This window comes from Haplochromis burtoni, unplaced genomic scaffold (assembly GCF_018398535.1).
Source record: "Haplochromis burtoni strain Fernald_Lab_line unplaced genomic scaffold, NCSU_Asbu1 Contig_252, whole genome shotgun sequence".
NCBI classification, from domain to species: domain Eukaryota; kingdom Metazoa; phylum Chordata; class Actinopteri; order Cichliformes; family Cichlidae; genus Haplochromis; species Haplochromis burtoni.
The window spans coordinates 724,910-743,320 of record NW_024582613.1 but is presented as its reverse complement, the minus strand read 5'-3'; the positions used below and the strand labels follow the sequence as shown (position 1 = coordinate 743,320).

At 42.9% G+C, this 18,411-nt stretch overlaps 2 protein-coding genes across 19 annotated transcripts in view; both read left to right on the top strand.

The window, feature by feature from the left end:
• The window catches only part of tmcc1a (transmembrane and coiled-coil domain family 1a), a 47,722-nt gene extending 35,298 nt beyond the window's left edge, over positions 1 to 12,424 (top strand). For 17 of the 18 annotated variants that reach the window (XM_014338959.2, XM_042227267.1, XM_042227269.1 and 14 more), the window contains 4 exons: positions 5,483 to 5,740; positions 5,986 to 6,677; positions 7,789 to 7,924; positions 10,234 to 12,424. In XM_014338959.2, the coding sequence (XP_014194445.2) occupies positions 5,483 to 5,740; positions 5,986 to 6,677; positions 7,789 to 7,924; positions 10,234 to 10,548 (1,401 nt within the window). In that variant the 3' untranslated portion in view covers positions 10,549 to 12,424. Of the gene's footprint in view, positions 1 to 1,730; positions 4,347 to 5,482; positions 5,741 to 5,985; positions 6,678 to 7,788; positions 7,925 to 10,233 lie in introns of those variants that run through there. The other variant, XM_005938923.3, reaches the window with a different exon arrangement.
• A 1,802-nt stretch (positions 12,425 to 14,226) lies between these two features.
• plxnd1 (plexin D1) overlaps positions 14,227 to 18,411 on the top strand; it is a 72,361-nt gene continuing 68,176 nt past the window's right edge. The window contains exons 1-2 of the mRNA XM_005938927.3: positions 14,227 to 15,650; positions 17,272 to 17,448. Of these exons, the coding sequence (XP_005938989.1) occupies positions 14,439 to 15,650; positions 17,272 to 17,448 (1,389 nt within the window). The 5' untranslated portion in view covers positions 14,227 to 14,438. The remainder of the gene's footprint in view (positions 15,651 to 17,271; positions 17,449 to 18,411) is intronic.

The following is an 18,411-nucleotide window of genomic DNA, read 5'->3' as shown; positions in this document are numbered from 1 at the left end:
TTTTATATTAAAATTACAATAAATAAATATTAAATGCAGCACCAGACTTTTTGGGCCCGTGAACGTTCCACTAAAGGCCTATTTCACACATAACCTACCGCAACTAACTAAGTGTTTGACCGTGTGTTTGCACACAGTGTCAAACGCTGAAACGCTCATAAATTCAGATCTGTTAATAAAAGATCACTCAGTACTGTTAAGCTGTTACTTTGATGACTGTGTTCACTCTGATATCTACGCTGTACGGTTAAAGATCAGATCAACTAATCAGCAGTGTGAAGTTCAGACAGTCATGGATGACCGGCTTTGATGCAGGGTGTTTAATAAAGTCACAGAGATACGAGTCATATAAATGGAGAGGCGACAGCTGTGTAGTGCAAAATGAACAGAGCTGAAAGGGATAGCTAAAAATCCTCCCTCTTACAATAGTTCTCATCCTTCATGGATATTGGACTCTGTAGATAACATACTCAACTTACTGATATGACTTGAATTATAAGGGAGGCACCTTTTCCACACTTCAGGGAATATTATAATAGGGGGGGTGTGGATCAGAGCAGATTTCTCAGAAACATGGAGTTGCAACGTCCTCGGAGTATCACTCTTGCATCTTGCCATTTGAAACTGCTGCTTCTCAAGAAACACAAACTAACAACACAGGAAGCCCACAGCTAGAATGCGGGGCTTAATGAATAACAAGGTACTGTACTTTTCACACTTTCACACACACAAATAATGAAAACCCGAACTTGACAGCAAGAAACATAGAACGTGGTATGGTCACTTAGGTGTTTCTTGCAAAAAGTACAACAGTGAGCTGTGCCGTGGTTGCGTTGCATTGTAATGTTTATATAAAATACCGTAGATCTGTTGTATAAGCTATGACTCTCAAACATAACAAATGGGAAGATAATTTTGTTTCATTCTGAAACATTTACTATGACAAACATACATATTTAAACAGCAAGCTACAGTCAGGGTCAGTGTGGAGTTTTAAATTCCTCTGGCCTTGATCTGGTTAGGGTGTAGATATCATCAGCATGCGACAAGATCCTAAGACTGTGTCTATTTCCACTGTTTGTCCTCGAGAACATCCTGACTCTAGCTGTCCTCGATCTCACCTGAGTTAACTCACAAAACAACAAACACATTAAACTCAACTCAGAGGAGACAGACGGAGCGCCTGATGTATCTGGTGTAGAAAGAAAGGAGAAGTGAAACATTTTGATCACAAAAAATAGGAAAGAGACGTATGACAGTCTAATTTCTGCTCGGTGACCTACATTGAACAAAATGGATTTTGGGGGCATGTGTCCTCTGCAGTTCAGAGAGAGTGAGATGGGTAGTACAAGATGTTCTTGTTGCATGTGTCTAATTATATGTGATGCACATCTAACACCATTAGCTTGGTAAATTCTTGCCTAAATGCCTATTTGTGTGAGGTTTACTTCGCAGGTCTCGGTGTTTAGGTTTAGCTCGGCTTTTCCCAGGCCTGTGGTCGATCCATGCTAAGTCAGTGGTGGCCTTTCATGGCTCTAACAAGCTTTACTGGATCCGAGGCTGTTACACACACCAACCTGTGGCCCCGGTTTGGGACATAGGTAGAGTAGGTTTTCTCTGAAGTGTGTGTGTGTGTGTGTGTGTGTGTGTGTGTGTGTGTGGTGTGTGTGTGGCAGTTCTTCTGTGTGTGTGGTGTGTGTGTGCTGTGTGTGTGTGTGTGTGTGTGTGTGCGTGTGTGTGTGCAAGGAGCTGAAGGGCAGGGGACAAGTCCATACAAACCCTTTGTTTGTCATTTTAACTGATAAAGTCTAATCACAGGGGGGTGCACACCACCCTGCTCCCCAAATTACCAACACACACACACAAAACGTCCCTAATTAGGCTGCACAGACTCCAGTGGTGCAGTGCGTGTCACTTCTTGCTTCAGTGGCTCAGTACATCGACATGTTTGGCTATGTTAATTGAGGGAAATTAGTCTGATCCTTCAGCTCATGATCTTTAATTTGTTGCATGATTAGTCACACTAAAAGTCAGACATTTGAAGATGACACTGATCGTACAGGCAATGCTGATTTGTTTAGTAACTGAAAGCCAGGGATGAAGCATTGCTTTGCTATGTGTGTGGTAACATTAGATCATATCTTGCAATGGCCAGTCATGGCGAATCCGTGATCTGTCTTTAGAGCCGGGAAGGCGCACAGCTGATCATTACTGCTTGAACTGGTTTCTTCGCTTTACCTAACAGAAGAAATGTGCTGATAGTAATTTGGGTTTTTGTTTTTTTGTTTTTTGGATCCGCACGTTGGTTTGGTGCCAGTGTGTACAGGTCACTAGGGCTTCTTATCACAATGTCTAAAATTTATCTGTGCTGCACTGCAGGGTCCTCCAGTACAAAGTATACTGCTTACTTGTCCTTTGCTCTCTTTATCTTTAGTAACTGGGCAGACATTTGATTATGCAGTTATTGTGTCACCTGGAAGAAAAAGGGGAAAACCAAATCAAGCGTGTGTGCTTCATTCATGCTCGCCCTTATAAGGTTATCAATACTGCTTTGTAACAGACCAGGTGCTCCTCTGAAACCTGTTCATTCGCTCTGTGCTTGCTCAGCAGGCTATTCCACTTCTCCAGCTCACTCGATCACCTTGGCTTGCTGTCAGGAAGCTTTAATAGTGATTAGACTTACTGTTCGTACACAATGTGCCAGTTAAATGGACTCATAGATGTGTGTCTTTTTCTGATTAATGTTGCCACATAGTCATCAATACAATACACATCACCTTGATTTTAAATTCACTTGGTGAACAAGTTTAAATTGTTTTCTTGCTGGTAATTCTGACGAGTACTCAGAGGAATGTGCCCTGGGATGTGTGCGTGTGCGCGTGCTGTTGTAAAGAGATGTCTAACTAGTTTTTCTTCCCATTAAGTACTCCTCTGTGACAGACAGTCCCAACTCTTAGTTTTTCCTGCACAGCCTCTTAAATTTCTGATCTCAAATATTTTTTACCCATTTCTGTCATTTGCAGCTGTCCACATGGAAAAGTCAAATTCCTTCTAGAAAAAGGTTTTTAGTCAGCTGAGACAAAGATTGAGCTATTTAGTCACAGTGACAAGAGGCATGTTTGGAGGAGTAAAGATGAGGTTTTCAGACCTAAGAACACTTCCAAGCTCCTTAGACTACGATGACCTGGTTGACTGAGAACCTTCACAGACACATGGTGGTGGTGGTAGCATCATGCTCTGAGGCTATTTTGCTGTCAGTGGTACCGGTACACATCACATCTTGAATGGTCTCCCAAAAGCCCCGACTTTGGGGCCAGGAAACCAACAAATTTAAATGAATCATTTCTGCTAAGAGTGGTCAAATATCCAGCTAAAAGGTTATTAATGACTACAAAAGGTGTCTGGTTGAGATGTACTTCCAAAGGATTTATAAACAAATATTAATGGGCATGTACATTTACTTTTGATCCTGTGTGTATATGTTTGACCTTGTGTAGATTAGGAAAAAAACAGAAATAATTATAAATAATTCTTGTTTTCTAAATCGATTAAAGATGTATGCTGTACAATCATTCCACCCTGGAAAAAGAATAGTTTAAAGAAATAATTAAAAGCCCAAAATTACCTTGACACTCAGTCCCACAATGAGTGTATGTAAACGTTTTATCACAACTTTAGTGTGACCAACACTAAATTGTACTTACACACAGAGTAAATTATAACAGTTTCTTCCTGAGTAGGAAAAAAATATGTAAAATCTGCACAGCGAATACTAACAAGAGTTTTAAAATGAATATAGTGGAAGCAAAACAACTGAGGTATCATGAAGCTGAAATTCTCGTTTTAACAGTACTTGAGTAAAAAAAAATAGGTTAGAAAGTTACTACTTAATCGGCAACAACAAAGAACTGAACCAGATCAGTTGTTTCAAATAATCACAGACAAAGCTTTTGTGGCTTGATCTATTGTGAGGCTCCCAACTGTGTTTATTTTTGCAAATTCAGTCACGCGGTATAAGAAAAGGTCCCAGGTAATGCACTGCGCTCTCTTTGAAAGCTGCCAGAGGGATGATGTCATCTTCCTCAGAAAAGGGAGTGGAGAAGGGGGCGGAGCTTCAGGCGTTGCCAAGTACACTTCAGTTTCAGGTGTGCTTCAACTTTCACAACAAGTCGCCGGTAGAGCTGGAGCAGCTGGAGCTTACAGAGCGAAACTTCACTGAGTCGTTGTGGGGTTTTTATACAATTAAACTTTAACGAAATTTGAGCAGAACAGATGAAAAAGCACAGCTCGCTTTCACTGTGTGGACAATGCACTGGGAAAAAATCCTTCGTTTGACCAACGGAAAGGTGAGCGCCGCTTTTTTGCGCATGTTTTATTCGCTTTACTTTTTTTTATTATTAAAGATAGATTTTTTTTTTTTCGGTGCTCCTTTTGGATTCCTGTTCAATGTTTACAAGGAAAGTGATTAATCGGGAGCTTTAGTTTCTCCCGGATGCGTTGTACTTTGCGTTGTTGACAATTGCATCTGTCATCCATTAGTCATGCCGCTCAGAATACAGGTGAGCCTCCGGTGTTTTGGTTTCTACCGGTTATGGTGTGGCAGTATGGGGGATTTGAGTAGTAAATACTCGGATGAATAACCAGTGCGTGTAACTCCCTTATGTGTGTGTGTGTGTGTGTGTGTGTGTGTGTGTGTGTAAGTTTGCTGTGCTTCCTGAGCCCCCATGGTGTGATGTGAGGTCCAGATGATTATTTTGTGTGAATACTAAGTGATGAGAAGAATATTTTCATCAGTCTCTCCCAAAGGTTTGGCAATGTTCTTCCCCTGAGGTGTTTGAGGAAATGAATCACACCAGCGACCTGTGATTGAAGGTGTTAGATTCATCATTGTCTCAGATAGGGTGGTCTAGTTTTAGAAAAATTGAGGAAACACAATTTAGATGGTGTTTGGATTTTGCGCGGATGTTTCGTGGTCTGTTGATAAAATCGGGTCATTTTGAAAAACAAAGAAGAAAAATCTGTGAAATTGCTTTAAACCCAAATCTAATATCCTGCTAGTCCTGTTTTGTTTTGGGGGTTTTTGGCTTCCAGAACAACGAAATCAGAGTCCAGGTTTTTCGAGTTGAGTTTTGTGTGGATGTGCTGAAAATGACAAAAGTTATTTTTCCTTAACTTTCATTTCTTTGCAAGTCCATGAATAAAAAAACCGCTTACTTGGCATCTTCCTCTTTAGTTAAACTGACCGCAAGTGACCTGTTCAACCCACTCAATTAGCCTCGTTCCAGTCTGCATTCTACAAAAATGCAGAAGTTTCCTTTTTTTTTAACATGTCAGCAAAATGACCAAAAACTCATATATTGCAATTCATCCTTTTTCCTCCCTGCCTCACTCCCTTTTTTGTTTTCCTCGCAAATCCTTTGATTTCTTCCCTCACCCTTCACGTACTTGAATCTGTCTTTTTTTTCCTCTTTCATCGCTTCAGATCGACCGGCTGGAAGTAAGTGGCCTGGGCCAGGCACCCCTGTCTGTTTCATGTGGGGCAGACAGTTCGTTCCAGGGGGGTGAGGATATCACCCCAGACCCTCACCGCACCAAGCAGGCCATCGCCCAGCTGCAACAGAAAATCCTCAAGCTCACAGAGCAGATTAAGATCGAGCAGACAGCCAGGGATGACAATGTTGCAGAGTACCTCAAACTGGCCAACAACGCCGACAAACAGCAGAGCACACGCATCAAACAGGTGAAACGAGGAATTATTGTTAGATTTTTTTGTATTAAAGCCAGCACCTCATTGCCTTGTGCTTTTAGTAGGCTGGTGAGATTAGATCACAATTAGTGCATAAACACCAAACCGGTTTGATCAGTTTGTTTTACCTTGGCTTTTCCTCAGAGGCAGGGAGGGAACTTTCTAAATATATTTAAGTGGATAATTGCGGACTGATTTGCATTTCATTGACTAATAAATTCCTGTCCTGTGGCTGTCAGGTTTTTGAGAAAAAGAACCAGAAGTCGGCACAGACCATCCAGCAGCTGCAAAGGAAACTGGAGCACTACCACCGGAGGCTGCGAGAAGCGGAACACAACGGTATCCCACGCCAGCCCAAGGATGTTCTGCGGGACATGCAGCAGGGCCTGAAGGATGTCGGAGCCAAAGTCACAGGCTTCAGTGAGGGCGTGGTGGATAGTGTTAAGGGTGGCCTCTCCAGCTTCTCACAGGCTACCCACTCTGCTGCTGGTGCAGTCGTCTCCAAACCACGAGAGATCGCCTCCCTTATTCGCAACAAATTCGGGAGCGCTGATAACATCTCTTCACTTAAAGACTCTCTGGATGACCCTTCAGTAGAAGAAGGTGTGACAAGTACTGGAGGACGTTCCCTGGGAAGCACTGGGCATCACTTCCAGTCCAGTCCGAAGTATGGTAGCGAGGATGACTGCTCTAGTGCTACATCAGGCTCAGTGGGGGCTAATAGCACAACAGGGGCCCCTGGGGGTCCCCCCAGTTCCAAGGGAAACACACTGGAGAGGAGCCAGAGTTCCAGCTTTGACATGCTGCTGCAGGAGGTGCAGGAGTTGAGAGATGGCCAGGCAAGGCTAGAGGAGAGCCTGGAAGGTTTGAAGAGCCACTATCAAAGAGACTACACAGTTGTTATGCAAGCACTGCAGGAAGAACGCTTCAGGTAAAGAGAAAAAAAACTAGAACTTGCCAGAATGTTTGTTCCATACATGCCTGAGTGTGTAACGAGAAATCCCCGCGAATGTCAACAGTGCGTAATCAGGAATAACCTGCTATAGTTAGAAACACTTCTCTGGAACCATCTTAGTTATGCATATTGCTATTCATCATCGCAAGGTACACTTGGCCTGCTTGTGCATTAGAGAGATTTTACCAATATTAGCAGCATTACCTCACAGTAGATAAGAAACCTTTTACCTACAGTTCATCAACATTAACATCAGAACAGCTCAAATTCTTTTATACTCATTCTCAAAGCAGCAGTTGGCATGTAAGCCGAGAACAGCACAAAAGTGCATGAGCTTTAAAACACAGGGCACAAGGACTGAGAACAGATCTAATGATCAGCTTGAATAGAAAAAGAAACATGTGCATTTTTCTTCCTAAAATGTCCAAGTTCAAAGTGATCTGTTTGACCTCTTAGATTAAAATTGCCAACAGAGACAAATGGCATCTAAGGAGCTATTTTCACCCTTCCCAGGGGAGGGAGTACTCCATCCAGAAACCAGTAATGCTGCTAAAAACTCCTCAGGAGCTGAATCCACCCATAACATATCTGCAGTTATTTCATAGTGGACATTTGTTAAGGAATCATTTCTAAACATTAAAAAAAGACAGGTAAAACTTCTAAATCATGTGTCATCGCCCTACTTAGAGACTTTTTGCTGGATTTTATACCAACCTGTTAAAAGATCTTAAAAATAAGAAACAGTCAAGTTGACTCATGTCTATTCTTGTCCTTTGCTGTCCATCCAGCTTTATGTGCCTGCCAAAATAAACAACAGTATAGATTCATCGCCTCTTGTTGGGCACACATTCCATTGGCCAGTCTAATACTGCCGAGTCTCTTGTGATAGGCTAGTTGAATCAGCAGATGAGCAAGCATATCCTAATCTTGTCAGGGCGAGTCATCAGCTCAGTCAGGTGCCATGTGGCCAGATGCCCTCAGGGTCTATTCCCACTAATTCCTGCGTGCGTTTCTTTGTCTAAGCTAATTATGCCACAGACTCTCACATGTGTTCGTGTGTGTTTCTTTTACTTACGCATGCGTTCAGGTGTGAACGTCTGGAGGAGCAGCTCAACGATCTCACAGAACTTCACCAGAATGAGATCCTCAACCTTAAACAGGAGCTGGCCAGCATGGAGGAGAAGATCGCCTACCAGTCCTACGAAAGAGCCAGAGACATCCAGGTTTGTAGTTCAAGATAATGTCAGCAAGCACCAGCACCCATTTTTATCATGATAAGCAGTTTCATTTTCATTAACAGATATGCATGAGGAATGGTAGTGATTACACCAAAGTAATGATAGATAACAAAGCACTGCAAAACAACTGATAAATGCACACCAGTGACAACATCTCTCACTGTCACACAGATTTGTCTAAAGAGGCTTTTTAATTTGTCTATTAGAGAACCAAACTCTATCTGCAAAAAACAATAAAACAAGGAGGAAAAATGTGAAACAAATGTAAAAGCAATGTAAATATAAAAAAAAGAGACCTAAATAAATTAAGGTGGGAGAAGGTAGATTGTAAACATGAAAAATGTCACTGTGTTGACAGTCGCTATTACAGTTATTAAAGGGCAGATGTCATTGTCACTGGAAGTTAAAAATGTTATCTTATCTGGTGACATCATTATGAGTTCATAGAGAAATGTGAGACAGGTTGTAGTGTATAGGTGTTTTGTTTTTTTTCATAGCAGTGCTTTTGTTTCACAACCATTTTTGTTACTAATGCCTCCATCATCGGCAAGGGACATGCCAGATTAATTTTATCAGAGGCCCTCGTGTGATTTTTAAAAATCAGCCGCCACGCCTGTTTTTTGTGCAATACATTCGGCCCAGACAGGCAAAGTCTGAGTTTTATTGGAACAGCTGCAATCGGCAGCTACAGACCTGATTTCACTAAATCAGGCTGCCAATAATAAATGTTGAACAAAAAAATGTTCTGGCACACCTTTCTGATAGATTTAAACCTGCTTGTTCTATGACTGGGTCACCACACTGTGTACTGACACCAGCCCAAGTAAATTTGAATCTAAAATGCTGTCCAAAATGTGATTAGCTGAATTCCCCTAAATGGCAATTCACACTGAAATTATATTATTACAGGACCTCTGTGTGTGAGACACAATACAGTAGATCATTTTTGGTGGATTTTTTTTTTTTTCGCTTTGAAATGACGAACATGACAAAATCATACCAGACTGAGATCACAGAAGGCCGCTGCAATTATTACATATTAATAGGGGTCCACTGTTATGTTAGTCCTGTGTGAATTGGGCTTTAAGAGTGTCAGCAGCTGCAGCAGAGTAATTACATTTTAGAATGCATTGAGCCTTATTATTACTGTTGCAGCACTGCATTTTATTCTGACCACTTATGGCTTGCACGCTTGACCTCCCAAAGCTAAAATGGGCCTGTGTTGGAATAATGGAAGTGGCTGGCCTCTCAACCTTCCTGTCTTAAGCACTAGTAAGCTAAAGAAAGCTGGTCAGACGAGACCTTATTGTGTCAGTTTTAAGTTAAACTGAAGTTTTGAGTCGTGCACAAACCCTCCATCAGTTAACTGCCTTATCTAAATGTCTGTGTTGACTCTGTACACAAGGAGATGAGTTCAAGGCCCTGGTCTGTCCATCAGCTTTGTTTTTTTTGGGGGGGGGGGGGTTCAAAACATTAACTATCCCTTGAAAATGTCTCACATTACTTGCATCCTTTCCTCTTGTCCATAAAGGCTAAGGTGTGTGTGTTTTGTCCCTGCATAAAACTTTTTTCACGCCTCATATTGCTCATTACAGCATTCCCTTCCTACACAGCAGGGGGTGGTAGAGAGCCATGAAATGTACTGTCAACAGCTACTTCAAACTCTAACAGAACCAGCAGTTACTTTATTTATAAAACACCTTTCATTGAAACAGGAGCCTGAGGTGCTTCACAGATGACTGAAATTTCAGTAACAGGATGTAATAAATGCTGTAATAAAAGCAATAAAACTAGATTAAAATCTAGATCAAATAACTAAAAAAAACAACAAAATATCATTAAGTAAAATTGCATAAGCAATATAAGTACAATAAAGCTAAGCTAATAAAATAGGATTACTGAAAAAGCAGATATAGTTAAATGAAGGAAATGTCTGAAAATCTCTGACGGGTAACATGTATCGATAATGTGCAGGATATTTAAGTGTTTTTGGATAACTTATCAATTACAGTTACAAACAAACATGCTTAAGAACACTTCACACTGGTCTAATGTGGATCACATGAGTCTATTTAAAATAATCAAAAGTATAAAAGGCTGCACTCAGGCAAGTGAGAAGTTTTTATGTTTTTGTTCAGTGTTTTTCCACACATGAGAACAAAGGAAAGGCAAAATCATATCTGACTTTAAATCACAGTAAAAAGATCAGTATCTTGCTATTGTGCTTTGGATTAGTTTATGTTTATGAAACTGGTGACTAAGCTAAATGGATTTCCTCTCGTCGTCCTCTACAGGAGGCTTTGGAGGCCTGTCAAACCAGGATCTCTAAGATGGAGCTGCAGCAGCAGCAACAGCAGGTCGTCCAGTTGGAGGGGTTGGAAAATGCCACAGCCCGGACCCTCCTGGGAAAACTTATCAATGTGCTGCTGGCCCTAATGGCTGTCCTTCTGGTCTTTGTTTCAACTGTAGCCAACTGTGTGGTCCCTTTGATGAAGACGCGCTCACGCTCGCTCTCCACCCTCCTCCTCATCCTCCTGCTGGCCTTCTTGTGGAGAAACTGGGACGCTCTCTCGGGGTATACGCACCGTGCGCTGCAGCCCCCGGGATGACCAGATTACATTCAGCACATGTTGCTTTGGTGACAACAAGAAAATGTAACTGTAGCTGCAGTCTGCAGTCGGTTCAGCTGAGCACATTTGGAAGCGGCCCGGATAAAGAGCAAGAAGTGTGAAGAAGAGTGAAGAAGAGAACATTCACATTTAGGAAGGACAAGACTGTTTACATTTTTAAAACGAACTTTTGTGTTGTTATCCCTCACAGAATGCAGTATTGTACTGTTTTTACCCTTAGAGTTTAATCAATTATAATGTTATTTCTAATAATATTATTTTATTTTCAATGTTATTTTATTCAGTACCATGTAGCATTACACTCCTCTCACTCTACACAAAGGGGAGTTTAGTCAGGAAACTGGGCTGGAGAGCTGCCACAAAGGCCCAGTCTAATTGTAGAGACATGCAAATGTGAGAATGTGGTTGATTGCCTTTAGGAAGAGAACTCTTACTTAGCTGTGATTAGTAGTTTTGAACCATGGCTGAAAAACCTTCCTGGAAGTTTCGCCTTTCTTGCTGTGATGAAATTTGTTCAGGTAGAACATTTTGAAGGAATGAGTGTCATGCAGACGTACAATTTCTAATGGCAAAGATCGCTTTTACTTTTTTAAAGTTAAAAAAGAATTGAAAATAGGGAAGATAATGAATGGCACAAAGACTCTAGAGGGGGAAGCTGAGATGGTGTGCCCACCATAAAAACAGCACATGAATACTACAGAGAACATCTGGCTGCTGTCTAGCATCTGCCATATTTGTAACTTGTATACAGTGCTGCACGTTGTCATGAAGAAAATTACTTCCAAAGCAGATTTACTTTTAAAAGCGATGATAAAGGGCTGTTGTCCAAGTAAAATTAGGTTGCCAGGACAATTGGCCTCCCACCCCACCATTATGATGTGATCAAGTTAAGAAAGAAGGGGAGACCACTGGTGCTTTTCCAGTTCTGTCTCAGAACCATCATGAATACTGCTGCTTCAAATCTACAGTGCAAGTCATCTCCACTGCCATGCCAGTCAAATGCACATTGCCTGTATGTGACTTTATACTACTGACACAGTTTCCCTGCGTGTTATCTTTTCTTTCTTTTCTTTTTTTTAATGTACCACCGTATCGCTATGTCAAGGTGTTATCACCCAGTGCCAAACTGAAGTTTGCCCAGGGATGCCTAAGCACCCAAAAGGTCCAAGCAGCTGTGGCTTCTTTCCATATATGTCATGAATGTCTTGCCAGATGCAACTTTTGTAAGGGGGAAAGTAATTCGCAATCTGAACATGACCTTGCCTCCAGATGCTCAGTAGTGTGTTTCTACACATTTTGCTTCCATGAGTAGAGCTTGGCATTCGGCCTCTCTTTTACTCTCACTTTCTAATCTAGTCAAGGACACTACAAGATGACCTAGCACGTTAACTAGTCTGCACTGTATTTAATGCCAAGAAGCTGATTTCCTAACAGACATTGTGATCATTTGAACTGTACAGCTGCACTTTAGCACACTGATAGACAGCATGTAGGTCAGGCCTTTGATAGAGACTACAAAGCTTGACACTCTCTGAGAAGTGAAGCGCTGATGCAGATTGAAACTGCTGACATGCTTTTCTACAGGAAATAAAAAAAAACCAAGGAAATTCAGTGCATTTTTGTCAAAATGTGAGTAAACTTGTTTCCTCTCAAGTTGAACCGCAGTAGGCAGATTTATTGATCTGTCAGTGATGTGTAATCAAAGGTACAATAGACAAGTTGGGAGTGAGCTGACCTTTGACTTTAGTTTGTCCTTGCAGCAGCACCTCTGATCTTGGGTTGTGTGCTAAACCACTTCAGTGCCTTCTGATGTCCTTTTCTAAGTGTGGAATAAATAAAGTGCATTCCTGACTAATTTATGCACATTCCGTATTTCTTCAAAAGACATGTTTCCTTTTTGTTTATTTATTTTCTTGTGTGTCTGATGCTTCTTCGCAGTGTTGTAGTGGAAAGTGTGCTTTTAAAGTCATCTTGCAGATGCTTTTCCTGACCGCTAGATGGAGCTCGTTTACCTGGAAAAGCCTTGACGTTCCTTCAGTATGAAAGCCGTGCTCAGTTTGTGTGAATGGTGTGCTCTGAGGGTGGGGGGAAGAGGTGTGACTCCTTATCAGGAAGGAAACAGGTTCTGAGGAGGGGGTCTTAAATGCCAAAAGTTAGCTTGTGCAGCAACAGATATTGTTTTTATTACAAACGAGAGATCGAGTGTACCCCCACTTTATATCACTGTAATGCACCCACACATGGAGCCTAATTCGGTTCAGTGTCGTTTTCTTGATTGAGCTGCACCAAACCGCAGCGGTCACGCCTCGCTATGGATATTTGATGCTGACAGTTCTGCCCCAGACTGCGCCTTGTCCCTGCATCCCTGCCAGACCTCATTGTAGCCGCTGGCTCCCTACTCCCTGACGAAAGTCTGCACTTACATGCACGCGCACTGTGTCGACACTATTTGGCTCATTCATTGTGCTCTGCACTTGGGGGGTCATTATATTGCACTTTATCGGAGCACTTTGCTCCTTTTCTACACTGCCAGATTTGATGCGCATGGCTGTGCGCCAAGGTAAACACGGAGCGCACTTATCTACCCAACTGAAAGCTGCAAGTAGAGATTGGGGGTTGGGGTGGGAGGGTGTGGAGAGAGAGTGGGCTTGTCCCCCAGAGGAGTACGCAGTAAATAGGCACAAGCGATTGCTCGCGATTTAGCATCAACTTTAATTATTTCATGTATTCAGAGATAACACTTTTCTCGGGCTCCCCTGCAAACTGATTTATGCAGCGTCTGACTCACTTGTTGTCTTTCCTCGACTAGGAGTCATTCATTTCTATTCAGAGATGTGAGCATATGCACACTCCGTCGAGAAAGCAAAAAAAAAAGGGGGGGGGGATGCTAACCATATTCGTGCATTTTTGAGTGGGGGCACATGTGTTGCGCTTGAATATTTATGAGGTAAAACGTGCAAAAGCAGTGTTGGATAGATGTGAATGTCAAAAACCGGAAAGGTGTGCTGATGTGCCCATCTGGTAGCACTTTCACGGTCTTTACCGTGCCGTATGTGCCCAAAACGAAACCCTCCGGATCTGCAGAACTAATCTGAGAGCCGAGGGACCGGGAAGCACAGGAGGTGGGCTTGTGACCCGCCATTAACCCCAAGATGAGCGGAACCACGCACGGGTGGAGACTCATCAAGTGGCTCACCTTGAAAGGAAGATGATCATTATGACTTCATATGGCACGACTTCACATTATGTCTTAAATAATAGTTATTGTACCTGAGTGATTGAAAGGAATCAGGATCTAATCAACGAACGAAGATCAATCACAGCTGACTGGGCTGACAGAGCGCTTTGATGGGACGTTCCATTAAGAGGGAGGCAGTGCCATTTTTCAGGGTTAATGAGTTAACGCCCCATGCTCGCAGCAAAGTCCATCTTTACTAATATTTGTAATCGAAGAATGCTTTGCTTATAAATAAATATACGTATATATTTTTAAATAACCAGCGCTGAAACCTGACTCAAAATAAGTTTGTCCTTTGTGCGGCGATGTCCAGAAAATGCACAACACCAAATCAGTTGGAACTATTTATTCCCTGTTGTCTATTCTGTCAAGATGATTAAAATATCACCCAGGCGGTGTGGCTCAGTGTGCCCCAGGAGAGTGACTGCTGAGCTGCACGATAGGCAGAGAGGGACAGAGGAGGTAGCCTGAAAAGGAAGCACGACTCGCTTATCGCGTCACTGTGGGTTTAGGCGTTGAGCAGGAAACAGTCTTTCCTCTCGGGTTGTCGCAGTAGGAACAAACACACATTTTTGTCTTTGCTCAATGCACCCCTCGGCACAGAACACGCGGAAGCCGGTCAGAAGGAAAAATGCCTCCTTCGATAGAGATAGCCGTCCTGCTTCTCGGCGTCCTGGCTTTGGAGACGCGCCGGAGTGCCAGCGCGCTGCACATCCAACAGGCTTTCGCGTCTCCAAATCAGACCAATAACTTCGTGGTGGATCCAGTGTCCAGAAAAGTCTACCTGGCTACCGTTAACACAATTTACCAGCTGAATGGGACCTTGACAGCTGAAGTGGAGAAGAGGACTGGACCGGTGGAGGACAACCTGTTGTGCCATGCGCCACAGCTTCCCCAGGCTCCCTGCGAGCATCCCAAATCCCTCACTGACAATTACAACAAGCTCCTGAAACTGGACCGGGAGCAAGGGATCGTGGTTGCGTGCGGATCTGTGTATCAAGGCTTCTGTGAGCTCAGAAAAATGGATAATATTTCAGAAATAGCGGTGGAGTTCCCACCCCAGGGTGAGAAGACTGTTTTCCCCAGCATGCTGAACATCGCTGCCAATCACCCGAACGCATCCACCGTGGGGCTCATCTTCAAAAGCCACGGGGGAAACACCCGGCTTCTGGTTGGGGCGACATACACAGGGGCTGGAACTCAGTTTTTCCCAAAAAACCACAGCAAAGAAGATCTGCGTTTTGAAAACACCCCGGAGATCGCCATCCGCTCTTTGAACATCAAGGATTTATCCAGACTTTTCACCTATGACATTAACCCTTCCGAGGATAATGTATTCAAGATCAAACAAGAGGTTAAAACCAAAAATAAACTAAGCTTCGTACACGCGTTCATCCAGAAGACTTACTCATATATTGCCTTCAATAATGATGCGAAAATGGGCCACAAGGAGAGCCAGCCCAACAGCATCCTCGCGAGGATATGCCTGGACACCGAGAACCCCCGAAAATCCACCGGGCCAGAGAGCAGGAAGCTCACTGAATCCTACATCCAGATGCCTTTACAGTGTGGATTTAACGGGAACTTTTACAACCGGGTGTTGTCCGTGTACCCCACGGAGATCCACGCAGGTGATGGGAAAAGCCCCGAGCCATACTTGTTTGGAGTGTTTTCTAAGGGAGACAGAAAGTCTGCACTTTGCGCTTTCAAGTTTGGAGACATCGAGGAGGAGATACGGCAAGGCCGCAGGAACTGCTCAAACTCTCCCAGCAGCGACGTTCAGGTGCTGGACAGTGTGATACAGGGCTCCGGTTCAGCCTGCATCCAGAAGGGAAACCTTGTGGTAAGGGCGTTGTAAACATTTAATTAGGCAATACAAAAATACTTAATTTATGTAATTATTTTGATCTGATTTTAAGCTGCCATGTTAATGAAATATATACATTCTGTCAAATAAAACGCACTCTAAAACTTAGCATAAGCTTTGCTGAAAACGAAACTTATTTTACAGATCAGTTTATCCATTTCTTGACATGAAAGTGAGAAAAAAAAATAAGTCAGCGTCACTGAGATATTTTCTGCATCATTATTTCATATGTTTTTATTTCTTTTCTCTTCGTTATACTGGGTGCCAAAACGTGCTCGTCCAATAAACCTGCTTGAGATTTATGAATCCTCTTGGCCATTACAGTTGTTCAGGCTGCAATAAGATTTACTCCCTCACGTCTGCTGCTACTCTCTGACAGTTTCCATTTATGCTTACGAACAATTATCCTCTTTAACCCTCAAACTGTTGATTCAAAGAAAGGATCTCCCATGTTAGGAGTAGAGGTGATAGCTGGAAAGACCCTCTAGAGCCACATTGAGGGTTGTGGGAAGGGTGAGACTAATCTCATATCCAGCAACTCTCCCCTTTTACCAAATGTGAGGATTGTAAGGGGTCAGTAGTTTACTATGTTTTCCAGTAAAACCCCAGACATTTTTATTTAGTGTGTGCTTCTGACTGAAGTTCAACTCTAAATTTAGCCCAATGTTTGACCGATAAATAGCTCCTCTGTTCCAAGCACGTGATCAAATATTATCACGTGTATTTTATTACAACCTTCCTACTCATACGTGTGTCCTCAAGGAAATTTTAGCATTGCAAGGAATGCAGAGAAATTCCAGATTTTCATTGTGGTGGTTTTGACTGACAGAGTTGAGGTCAAAGGAGACTGTCTCGCCACCACTGTGCTGTCAGGTCAGAAAGTTGCCCTCCTTGCTGGCACTGCCTTGTTTGCCGTGGCCCCGGGGCCACTCCTCTCGTGACCAGTTTTTCTGAATACCATCTCTGGTCGCCCACAAACCCTTTTTGAGATAGACAACTGCTTAGTTCAAAGTGATTTGTGCCCTTTGTTTTTTCTCCTGCTGCAGTACAACCCACTTACCACTCATAGACTAAAGTTAGTCTTTCCTCATTTACGTAGCCGTGGCCGTTGAAATGTGATCTTTTTTGTAGTCGACAGTTTGAAGGCCAACACTGAAGGAAAGCCAGACACAATTTATGATAAGAGAGACGATGCCTCGAGCAGAAGGGCCCGTGGGAAAAGACTCTACAAATATCCAGTGTGCTTAATTTCTTTTTTTTTTCTTGTGTGCTCTAAAATATTCAGAGAATTCCCAATAGATCCTGGTGCTCATCCAAGCGCAGCACTAATGTTTTATCATTGCCCACTGAGGATTTGACAAAAGCAAAGTCTTATGAGTGTTGAAGACCCTTATAAGCCCATTTCAAGTATTCACTGAGATGTCTGAAAAGTGATTTAGCAGAATGAGCAACGCCAGTGTGATAGCTTCTATCAGCCCTTGCTTTCCACACGCCTCCTTTTGTGCCCAGCTCTCTCCTTCTTCTAATCTTCATGTCATGCTTCCATATGAAAGCTGATGAGAATTGATCTTTCTCTCTCACTCTGTTTGTATTCTAGTTGCAGCCCGAGCAGCTGGACTGCGGTGCAGCCCACCTGCAGCACCCACTGGCATTACAAAGACCCCTTAGGGCCATTCCTCTGCTTGAATACCCGGGTCTCAGTTCAGTCTCTGTGGACAACGTGCAAAACCACACCGTGGTTTTTCTGGGAACCAGTAATGGACGACTTCGTAAGGTGAGTCTCACACGCACATGAGCGTGCATACACTCTCAGTCCTTGTGATTGAGAACTTTCTAAACAAGCTTAACCTCAACCACTGAATGGAGTTATTATTTTTAATGTAGTTGAGCCCCGAAGCTTGGAAAAACTCTAACATTACAAGGTATGTAGTGCTGCTGTGATGTGGCTGCCGATTCTTACAATAAACCAAACCTATGTGTGTGATGAAACACTTCGAGCCAACACAGGGCAAGCAGAAATGCCTCCTTTTAACTTGTAGATTTTCCCTGCATTGTCACCACCCAACCAACCCCCTCATCCCGAACCTTATGTAGTCCTAATCATGAGTTTTAATGTCTCTTAAACTATTGTGTGTGAGATCACAGTAAAGCTGTCTAACAGCGGTTGACGGCTTATGACTCATTCGCGACATGTGTTGGTGTGCAGTCTGAGCTATTAAACATCTGCAGAAGGTCCAGCTTGTGAAAACCTTTCCTGCCCAATTACCAGCATTCCTTAATTTTGTCTCAGTCACATTCCTCGTCACCCCTGACTGAGCTTCCTAAGCAGCGGATCTGCCTGCATATGCAACTAGCTGCACTTCAGCTGTCTGTGGAAACAACACAAGCTGACTCTGAAAGCTTTCTGACCCTATGGTTTTGCATTAGCCTAGTACCTTTCACAACATTAAACCCATTCTGCTGTCGGGTGTTTTGTTTAGACCTGCTAAAAGAACTCCTTGTTTTCCTCCCCAGATGAAGGCACTGCTTTAGCCCCAGCTGAGCACGCAGTAATTGGTTTTTGGATGGTTTATAGCGGATGCGCCGCGTTGGTTGGCATGGTGTAAGCAGCGGTGTGTATGAGCGTGTTTGTGTACGTCTGTTTGCTAGATTGCAGGTCTGACTGTGTTTTTAGGTGTTTGACTTTGTCTGCAAGCCAATGTGACTGGTATAGTGATTTCATGTGTTTACTCAGATG